The sequence below is a fragment of the Zea mays genome, chromosome 7 (genome assembly GCF_902167145.1).
Source record: "Zea mays cultivar B73 chromosome 7, Zm-B73-REFERENCE-NAM-5.0, whole genome shotgun sequence".
Lineage (NCBI taxonomy): Eukaryota > Viridiplantae > Streptophyta > Magnoliopsida > Poales > Poaceae > Zea > Zea mays.
In genome coordinates, this window is record NC_050102.1 from 44,666,053 (window position 1) to 44,677,592 (window position 11,540).

Genomic DNA, 11,540 nt, shown 5'->3' on the forward strand with positions numbered 1-11,540 from the left:
TCTCTCCAAGTTTCACAATTGAGAAAAGAGATCATTAGTGATTAGTGGCTTGAGAGAGAAAGTGATCCGTGTGTTATTTGTCGCTCTTGTCGCTTGGCTTTTTCAATCGTGCTTTCTTGATTCTTTCATTGCGATCAAACTCACTTGTAATTGAGACAAGAGACACCAATCTTGTGGTGATCCTTGTAGGAACTTTGTGTTCCAAGTGATTGTGAAAAGAAAGCTCACTCGGTCCGAGGGACCGTTTGAGAGAGGGAAGGGTTGAAAGAGACCCGGCCTTTGTGGCCTCCTCAACGGGGAGTAGGTTTGCGAGAACCGAACCTCGGTAAAACAAATCCGCGTGTCTCACTTACTTATTCGCTTGCGATTTGTTTTGCGCCCTCTCTCGCGGACTCGTTTATATTTCTAACGCTAACCCGGCTTGTAGTTGTGTTTATATTTGTAAATTTCAGTTTCGCCCTATTCACCCCCCCTCTAGGCGACTTTCAGGGGTGAATAGGCAAATCTGAAATTTATAAAGTTTAAGCACAACTACAAGCCGGGGTTAGCGTTAGAAATATAAATGAGTATGAAAGAGAGGGCGAAAACAAATCACAAGCAAATAAGAGCGGATGGCATGGTGATTTGTTTTACCGAGGTTCGATTCTTGCAAACCTACTCCCCGTTGAGGTGGTCACAAAGACCAGGTCTCTTTCAACCCTTTCCCTCTCTCAAACGGTCACTTAGACCGAGTGAACTTCTCTTCTTAATCAAACGGGACACTAAGTCCCCACAAGGACCACCACACAATTGGTGTCTCTTGTTTTGATTACAAGTGAGTTGGAAACAAGAATGGAGGAAGAAGAAAAGCGATCCAAGCGCAAGAGCTCAAAAGAACACAAAAGTCTCTCTCTCTCTAGTCACTAATTTGTTTGGAGTGATTCCGGACTTGGGAGAGGATTTGGTCTCTTTGTTTGTGTCTTGGAATGAAGTCTAGAGCTTTTGTATAAGGTTTGATGACTGAAAACTTGGATGCATTGAAGTGTGGTGGTTGGGGGTATTTATAGCCCCAACCACCAAAATGACCGTTGGTGAAGGCTTCTGTCGTATGGCGCACCGGACAGTCTGGTGCGCCACCGGACACTGTCCGGTGCGCCAGCCACGTCACCAGGCCGTTGGGTTCCGACCGTTGGAGCTTCTAACACCGAGGCCACCGGAAAGTCCGGTGGTGCACCGGACACTCACTGTTCACTGTCCGGTGCACCTTCTGGCGCCTGCTCTGACTTCTGCACGCGTTGGCACGCATTGTAGCGTTTCACTGTTCCTTTGCAGACGACCGTTGGCGCGGACGACCGTTGCTCCGCTTGGCACACCGGACAGTCTGGTGAATTATAGCAGAGCGGCCTCCCCGAATTCTCGAAGGTGGCAAGTTTGGAGTGGAGTTCCCTGGTGCACCGGACACTATCCGGTGGCACACTGGACAGTCCGATGCGCCAGACCAGGGCTGCCTTTGGGTTGTATTTTGCTCTTTTTATTTGAACCCTTTCTTGGACTTTTTATTGGTTTGTGTTGAACCTTTGGCACCTGTAGAACTCATAATCTAGAGCAAACTAGTTAGTCTAATTATTTGTGTTGGGCAATTCAACCACCAAAATCATTTAGGAAAAGGTGTAAGCCTATTTCCCTTTCAAATTCCCATATAATGCCATCATTAGAAGAGGAACTCTCAATGTGTTCGAATCAATTATGCATTCAGCTTACCTTTGTATGAAGATACCAAGCAACCAAGGAGTAACATCAGTTTATTATAGCCTAGAAGCAGCAAGAAGGGCAGAAGGGACCTTGCAAGAACCAAAGATTGTCTATAACATAGACGAAGTTGAAGTGCAAATCCAGGAATCTGAAAACCCAGTAAAAGAAAAGGCATCTTCGACGGATCAGCTAAAGTCGGTACTTCTCTGTGATGATGTTATAGAGTAGAGGGTTTTCTTTGGCAATCAGCTAACTTCGGAGCAAGAATCTAATCTCCGAAGGTTTTTGTTTCACAACAAGGATGTCTTTGCATGGTCGGCAAATGACATGTGCGGAGTGGACAGAAGCATAATAGAGCATGCCCTAAACGTGGATCCAAGTGTTGGACCACGTAAGCAAAAGCTTCGTAAGATGTCCGAGGACAAGGCCGAAGGTGCAAAGGCCGAAGTTAAGAGATTGCTTACCGCCAAAGTCATAAGAGAAGTTGCATACCCAGAATGGTTGTCCAACACAGTTATGGTCAAGAAATCCAGTGGCAAGTGGAGGATGCATATTGACTTCACGGACCTCAATAAAGCATGTCCGAAGGACGAATTCCCATTACCATGAATTGATTCTCTGGTAGATGCAGCTGCCACTTCAGAGCTCATGAGTTTGTTGGATTGTTACTTAAGGTACTATCAAATCTGGATGAAGAAGGAAGATGAGCTGAATACTAGTTTCATAAACCCAGTGGAATTTAATGCTATCTTCAGATACATGAGGGGCTCAAGAATGTCGATGGAAGTTTTAGTACAATGACAGCCAAAGTGCTGAGTTTGCAACTGGGTAGGAATGTTTTGACTTATGTCAATGACGTCGTTGTAAGAAGTACGAAGCAACAAGATCACATTTCAGATCTTCAAGAAACCTTCACCAATTTCCAAAGGGCAGGCCTGAAGTTGAACCCTGACAAATACGTCTTCGGAGTAAAGAAAGGCAAGTTCCTAGGCTGCCTTGTGTCAACAATGGGAATAGAAGCAAACCCGAACAAAATTGAAGCAATATTTCGGATGGAGCCACCAAAGTCAAGAAAAGGGGCTCAGAGGCTAGCAGGGAGACTAGCTTCTCTAAACAAATTCATATCAAGATCTGCAGAACGAAGTTTGTCATTCTTTAAGGTCCTGAAATTAGCAGAGGTCTTTTAGTGGGGACCCTTTCAGCAGAAAGCCTTAGAAGAGTTGAAAGACTACCAGATAAAGCTAACAAACTTTCTCCACCTTCGCCAGGGGCTCGTCTATTACTTTATGTATCAGCTTCGCAATCAACTGTGAGTGCTGCCTTAGTTCAAGAAGTAGTGAATGAAGGTGTAATAAGGCAAATGCATGTATACTTCCTATCTGAAGTATTAAGCCCATCTAAAAGGAATTATATAGAGATGGAGAAGGTCCTATATGCAGTCCTAATGGCTTCAAAAAAGCTTCGGCACTACTTCCAATCCCACAACATTATTGTGCCATCATCTTAACCACTCAAGGATATCATAAGAAACATAGAGGCTTTGGGTCAAATTGGAAAGTGAGCAGCAAAACTTAATGAGTTTATCATAGAATTCATTCACAGATCTTCCATTCAATCTCAAGCATTAGCAGATTTTATTGCTGATTGGACAAAGCAGACCAATCAGACGAAGTTGTCTGGACAGTCTCATGTGATGGTTCATGGGGGTCCTTCGGGGCTGGTCCTACAGTTGTCATTGTTTCACCATCTAAAGTAAGAACTTCTTATGCATCCAAGTTGCAGTTCCAATGCACAAATAATATAGCAAAGTACGAAGCTTTACTTCTAGGATTAAGAAAGCTAAAGGCAATAGGTGTCAGAAGGGCAGTCTTGAAATCAGACTCCCAAGTCATCACATGACAAGTTGACAAATCAAACAAAGTGAAGAGCCTGGCTTCGAGAAGTATTTTGATATGGTCTGAAGTATGGAGTCTTCCTTCGAAGGATTTATAGTAAAAGTCATTCTGAGGCTAGACAACGAAAATCCTTACATGTTGGCCAAGTCTACCGCTCAGGGCCTCCCCCTGCTGTAACACCCTGAATTTAGGGGTATAAAATTTCTTTTCTAATATCCACCAAATTCAGGTGTTACTCCCTCATTTCTTTGATTTCCTTCTCTTTTTCCAAAAGTGGAGAATTATTTTATTTTGTATCTAGGTGTAAGCCTAGTAAAGTAAAAACTTAGAGGAGTTTGATTGTTGCATTCATGCCGATGTATAGTGTTTATGAGTGCAAAATGTTATCGAAACATGTTAAAAATATCTTGAGGATGTTCCCAAGAGTGGTTGGAATCTTCGGAACGTTTCTTCAGGTATTAAATATGAATTTTAGTTTTTCTTATATTATTTAAATACCTAAAATTTAGCATTTGCGAAAAACTATAAAAAATCTGGAATCTCGATAATATATAAATATATATTTCTTCCTCTCGTCGAGCCTGTTCCAGGTCTCATGTCCTTTTTCGCGAAACCACTGAACTGCTTCTCGCGAACAGCATGCTGCTCTCGTCAGCTATCCTCGTCTATCCCTGTCTACCCCTACGATGTCTATCTCGTCGACTTAAACCCGCGGGCTAGATCTAACCGTCTTCGTCTAAACCTTGTCTACTACTCAGCTCGTCTAACTCAGTCTCAGTCTTGCACAATTCGTCGCGCAACCGTTTCTTTGGCTCGGCCAGATCAGGACCGCGGCAAAATCGAGAACCGTCTCCCATGTCGCTCGGACCCGCCTGTCAAGCTCGAGCCGCCTCCACGTAAAATGTCAGCCATCGCGCATTTCGTCGTCTCTAAATCTCGCTCCCTTTTCCTCGTTCCTCCCACGACTGAAAAGGAAACCGTCTCTCCCTTCCTTGCCTGGTCGTGCGCGTTGTCGCAGCCACGCTCGCCTCCGCCGACAAGCTTCTTCGCGTGTGGTCTTCCTCCGATCTCACCCCCGTTGCGGAGCTCGAGGGCCATGGAGAGAGTGTCTCAGACCTCTCTTTCTCCCCCGACGGTCGCCTCCTTGCCGACTTGCCCCCACCTCTGATGACCGCACCATCCGCATCTGGGATCTCGCCGTCGGCGGAGGAGCCCACCTCCCCAAGACGCTCACGGGCCACACCAACTACGTCTTCTGCGTCTTCTTCAGCCCCCATGGCAACGTCCTCGCCTCCGGGTCCTTCGGCGAGACGGTGCGCGTATGTGTGCCCCTCTGAATCCGTCACCACCGTGCTGCCTGCAAGGCCAGCCGGCATCCAGCATGCCCCCTGCAGCACGGCTGCGGCCAGGCCAGCCAACTGGCTCCGGCGAGCACCCAACGCCATGGATGGTCTCCTGCCTGCATGTGCGTGAGAAAGAGAGGTAACTACTCGTGTCCACTACTCCACTCGTGTGTGAGATGTGCGGAGAAAGAAAGGAGAGAAGAAACTGTCGTCTCTGCGTGAAGGAGAAAAGAAAATGCTCCTAGGCCCCACCCACATGCCCTCCGCATGCGACCAGGCAACATGCATGCCATCCAATCCATCACAAATCGTGCATCATGTGGCCCCCACTTGCATGCCATTCAATCTCATGTTCCCCTTAATGCCATAGATCCTAAAGATTGTCTACGGTTGTGACTCATGTGGTCCATTGTACGGTTAGCCTTTGACCAATAGAATAGCGCCACATAGTATAAATCCGAGAAACGCTAGTTATTTAATATACATGTTGCGTGGCGTGTCCGTCTCGACTCATTTCGGTCGTAGCGACTTCGTAATAACCTCGACTACGTTTAGTAATATTATTTAGTCGCAACACATGTTTTCGTTAATTAGGTAATTAATCCAAGATTTATATGAATGACATTCTAATTAAAATTAAGGTATATTTTTAAAATGGTGATTTTATAGATGCGAATTAATGTGGTTAGTTCCGACTCAGATGTTTTCAAATAATATTTGTTTAATGTAAACATGATGTCTGTTTAGCTTTTCTCGCGAATCGCGCGCGTCATTCACGTGTGTTATGTGTGCTGTTTCGTACGCGTTGCCCGCATGTATCACGTGTGAGGATCGCATGCGTAGCCGCGCGTGGTCCGCGCGCTAAGTCGCGTGTGTCTGCGTGTCGTCGCGCATTGTTCGCGCACTATCGCATTGCTCGCACGTTATCGCGCGCGTGTTCGCGTGTCATTCGCGCGCTGTTTGCGCGTCGTCGCGCATTGTTCGCGCACTATCGCATTGCTCGCACATTATCGCGCGTGTGTTCGCGTGTCATTTGCGCGTTGTTTGCGCGTCGTCGTCACTTCCTTCGCGCGTTCGTGCCGCGCGTCCGGTTCGTGTGTCGCGCGGCGTCTGCGTGTGATAATAAATTGTTGTTGCTTATAAATGCTCATGTTAATAACGTTAATTCGTGAGGTCACATATTTTAGATAATTAACTTAGCTAGTTTTGCTCGACTAATATTTATTAGATTAATATCCCAATTAGATTAAATGTGTAGTGTTCAACTTGCGCGTTTATAGTAAACATTGACATGACAAATATTAAGTTAACTACTTTTTATTTATTTAATATTTGTTTAGTACAAACACATCACCTATTTAGTTTTCTTACCTGTCGCGCGTGTTGTTCCGCACATGGTGGTGTTCTCGTTCGCGCTGGTCGCGCGCGCTGTTTCGTGTGTCGTCAGCGTGCTATGTCAATGTCTGCGCGTCGTTTGCACCCTGTCGTGTTGGGTTCATCGTCGTCATGTTGTCTGCGCGTGCCGTTCGTGGTCCGTGCGTTGAGTCGCTGATGTTATTTAAATTACTTATTTAACTAAGAATTGTTAGGGTGGTCAGCTAATTAAAACTGTGTGATAGCTCTAGTTTCTTTTTAAATAAATCGATTAATATAACCAGGTCAAACTAAATGTTATGATTAATACTCGTTTAGTGTAGACGCGATAACTTCTCGACCGTAGCTCCGCATGTCGCGTTTCTTTTTCCTCGCGTGACCGTAGTAATGTGCTCTATTTCGTTTTGCATATTTTATTATGTTTTTATTTGAATAGTGTAATGTTCTTATGCATATATATGTTTGTTTGTTTGTTTGTTTGTGCCTGTTTGTATTCACTGTGCGTTGTGAATAGATTGCGATCCGTTTTCGAGCTTGGAGGGATCAAAGATCAAGCGTTGGCGACCAAGTGATCCAGTTCTTCGAGTTCCACGAGATTGAAGACCCTGAGCATCTGTTTGGTGAAGGCAAGTGTCCTCTGACCCATTATGTCCTATCTACTTATAATTCATTGTCCTGTATTACTTAATTGAAACCTAAGGAGTGACTAGTTTCTATTTACCTTGTCCTTGATTACCTTTTGGGTTATTATGGTTAGCTTCATGCTATTGCTCTACTTTAATCAATGAACATGATGTGAATATTTATGATACGATACTGTTATTATGATTATGATGATGTTCTTGTGACACTTTAGGGGACTCAGGCCATTTTTCCTGAGTACCTCTCCGTAAGGACCTATTCGGGGAGTGACAACCCGAGATAACAGTGCAACCATGAAGGTGGAATGAGACGCCCTTAGCTGATTAATTATATGAAACTGGGGGTATAGTTGGCTTTGACAGAGGGCCGTCAATGGGGGCCGAGGCGTAGTGCTCGCTCTACCAAGGGGGGTGCAGAGGTTTATTCGATTTGGTTTTGTTAGTCACCCACCTTGGGGAGGTGTACTGCGTTTGTACGACTAGCGAAACCTAACGAGCAGCTATGCACCAGAGGAGTCTTTGTAAAGGCTACATAGTGATACCCTGCTAGGCCACCTAGGTAGTGGTCAATGGAGATTAGAGATGCAGATGATCTGAGATACAATTGTTCTATTTATGGTTTTGGCTCGATGATGATAATGTTTTTCCTCGATGAGGAAATGGTTCACGGGTTGGCTATTACTAAAACTTGGCTTCCACTAATAATAAATACCTGACCAACTAAAAGCAACTGCTTGACCTTAACCCCACATAAAGCTAGTCCACCTTAGCCAAACGGGACATTTGCTGAGTACGTTGATGTGTACCCACCCTTGCTTTCACAAAACACTAGGTTGCCTTTGGTGCAATATATGCTCAGGTAAAGAAGAAAGCGTCGAGGCGGATCTCCAGGAGTTCCAGGACTTCGATGAGTTCGTGGTTTAGGCTAGCGACCTCCCCCAGTCAGCTGCCTGTGGTGGGTTTGTTTACGTTGGCTACATTTCTATTCTGTGTACATTGATTTAAATTATGTAAATGACTCTAGTCTTTAATATTGTTACTTACTCTTTACACTAGTAGAGATCTTATCATCGATGACGTTCGTATTGCGTCACGGAATCTGTATATATCGTCACAGATAAAGATTTGTGATGAGTTCGATTTGTTCATAGGGGTCGCGTCACATTTGTTGTGTTGTGACGGACTACCCATTTTTGTCATCGGTGTGTATACATTCTGTGACGAAATACGCGTTGTCATGGAAGTGAATTCATTCTATGACGATCAGGTTTGGTCATAGAGGAAGGCACTTTTCCGTCAAAATTCGTCGTCTGCCCGAGCAACCTGACGGCGTTGTTAACGTCGTTTGGTTTCTGTGACGGTACGGTATCGTCATAGATAGAGCCGTGGTTTGGTCATTAACAGCCGTTTGGAAGGTCCCGATGACGTATGACGTCAGCGCTGACGTGGCAGCTGACGTCAACGCTGACGTGGCTAGTACCGTGGCAGCTGATGTCAGCGCTGACGTGGCATATGTTTTATTATATGCCACCAGTTTGGTCACAGATGTGCAGAGAATAATTTTATTGGAAATTGCAAAAGATACTAGAATAGAGGAATGAGCACACAATTCCATATTCCGTAGATGAATACAACTAGCATTCCAGTGAGCATACAAACTAAGTGGACAACACTAAACTCAGTTCACAGCATCACCACTTGACTTCACATTTCAGTTGAGTTTGCACAAACATAACAGCATATAATAAAAAGTTGACACCCACGAGCAACTAGAGTTTTTGGGTACCCTCATGTCAAAGAACAGGCCAAAAACAGCAGCTCTGACTAGCAGCCCTCATGTCGAAGAAGAGTTACCATGCAAGGACAAGAGCTTCTTGATGAGCACATTGGTCTCCTCCATCTCCTTGTTGTTCTTCTCTGTTATCTTCTTGTAGTCCTCCAACTCCCTTTGTGTCCTCGCCTGCTGTGCCTCAGCTTCTTCACATTTCTTCCTGAGCTGGTCGAGTTCACCTTGAACAGCAGCCGTCGCTTCAGCTGCAAGTTGTTCTCGAAGCTCACTTTGATTTGATGATGATGCCTTGGAGGATGCTGATGTTTTCATGCCGACGCTCTTCAGGAATTGGTGTGAGCTGCTCTGGGACAGCACCTTGGACACAAGGTGCACACTAGATGCTGGCATCTCACCTTCAGCAATAGGTTCAGCCCTCAAAGCCTCCATATGAGACTAAAATATCATGGATAGAAACAGTTACATGTTAATGCTAATGAGCAACATCAAGATGCCAATTGTTAGTTATTGCAATAATTTGAGGCATGTAGAGATGACAAATTATAGCAGATTTGTCGCTGACAATAATGTGAAAACAGTTACTGAAATATATAGTTTCTGAAAACTAAAAACTGATAAGATGTGACATCTAGTGATGACAAATTATAGCAGACTAGAAAAAGATAGCGCCCTATCGGGCGCTGTCCCAATCTCCTCAGCGCTTTCTTTAGACTCTGAGAATGGCAATGTAACCACACCATAAGCACCTGGTTTGCCGTATAAACAATAAGAAGGTTCGAGGACAAAAAAGTAAGAAACCAAGACTATTTATTATATTTCAGGAATCAATAGTGAAAAATAGAACCAAATGATTTCTATTGAAAAGTGCAGATACATTAATGCTGGGCGATCTACAAACATGCCTCCATTAGATTAGAAACAGTACTCCCTTGAACAACAACACAGATTCTTTTGAGTAAAATGAAAGCATAAGGGAAAATGGGAGAAGAAGGGCTTTAATTAGTTATCTGTTTTAGTGATTAGCAAACCAACATTTTTACTCCAAGCTACGAAGAATATTTCTGTGCTTATACTAGAAGGGAATGGCTAAGCAGTGGGTTGCTTTTTGATGACTGACTTTTATTCTCTTGAGTCTTCACAAAAGTTGGCATACTCTGCATTTACAAAGAAGCAATAACACGGTCACTGATAGCTTTGTCTATCAAACAACCTTCATAAAAACTCTGTATGCTAAAGACTGTTCCAGAGAACCATAGGTTTTGTAAGAAGATTTGCTTAACAAAGACTCTAAAAGCTATACATTTCTAGTGCACGGGTCCTACAAAAAATAGACTATGATATTTACTTTCATTTAAGAAATTTGATGGCAGACAAATGGAGGTAATAATTTGATGGCCAAAGCCAAGGACAACTTTATCTAGCAGACAAATGGAGGTAATAATTTGATGGCAGATCGATTCACTACTAGATGAAATTGCATTTTCACAAATTGTAGCCTCCCTAAGCTCTTGGCACGAACGAATCATACGAAGTCAAAAAATCTGAACTCCCCTGGGATGGGACAGGCGATCTCACTCATCGATCTCACTCCCCTTCGTTCCATCGACCCACAGCTAGCCTCCCTCATATGATCTCATAAAAAATACACTAAATAAAGCAAACAAATGAACTTACAAGTGCTTCTCTTGCCGGTTCACTCAGGCCACGTTTGGAGCTGGTATGGCAGGTCTTGAAGGCGTCCACCGCATCTAGTTCTTCAGTCTGATCTAAGTTGGGTTCTTCTCGGTTTCTCTTCTGCTTCTGTTTCATGGATAAACAATCACAGCGAAGTTTGCTCAGATCGAATGCAATAGAAGTTGTTGAGTGCAAAAGTGCAGGTAGTAGTACTAGGTATTATTTACTTACATATGCATGTAAGTGTGCCACATAGCAGCGAGAACCCGTAGCCTGATGAAACTTGACTTGACTGCGGTTCTGCTTGTTCTTTTCACTTATTTCCTACAAGAGAATGAACATGTCAGATTAGATCATAGGTTCAATATGCGAAGATCCTTTGCAAACTTATAGTGAAAGAACAATATATGACATGATACCCATACCATGTTCTTTGGATCAGACCACTTTGCAACTAATGCCCTCCACTGTTCATCAGTCATGTAAGATACAGGAGAAGTTGTCCTAATCTCATTTGCAGGTACACCATTGAAGTATTTCTGCTTGAGCCTGAAAGTCGCCTAGAGGGGGGTGAATAGGGCGAATCTGAAATTTATAAACTAAAGCACAACTACAAGCCAGGTTAGCGTTAGAAATATAAACGAGTCCGAGAGAGAGGGCGCAAAACAAATCGTGAGCAAATAAAGAGCGAGACACGATGATTTGTTTTACCGAGGTTCGGTTTGTGCAAACCTATTCCCCGTTGAGGTGGTCACGAAGACCGGGTCTCTTTCAACCCTTTCCCTCTCTCAAACGGTCACTTAGACCAAGTGAGCTTCTCTTCTCAATCAAACGGAACACGAAGTTCCCGCAAGGACCACCACACAATTGGTGTCTCTTGCCTTGGTTACAATTGAGTTTGATCACAACAAGAATGAGAAAGAAAAGAAGCGATCCAAGCGCAAGAGCTCAAAAGAACACAAATATCACTCTCTCACTAGTCACTATTGATTGGAGTTGTCTTTGGACTTGGGAGAGGATTTGATCTCTTTGGAGTGTCTAGAATTGAATGCTATAACTCTTGTAATGTGTTGAAGGTTGGAAACTTGGATGC

General features: G+C 43.9%; 1 protein-coding gene across 1 annotated transcript; it reads right to left on the bottom strand.

Annotated features, from left to right (window-relative positions):
- Nucleotides 1-9,917: 9,917 nt before the first annotated feature.
- Nucleotides 9,918-10,991, bottom strand: LOC103632301 (uncharacterized). The gene is made up of 3 exons (XM_020541795.2): nt 10,873-10,991; nt 10,679-10,771; nt 9,918-10,573 (listed from the first exon to the last, which is right to left on the bottom strand). The coding sequence occupies exons 1-3, from the start codon at nt 10,927-10,929 to the stop codon at nt 10,421-10,423; spliced, it is 303 nt and encodes a 100-aa protein (XP_020397384.1). The 5' UTR covers nt 10,930-10,991; the 3' UTR covers nt 9,918-10,420.
- Nucleotides 10,992-11,540: the final 549 nt, after the last annotated feature.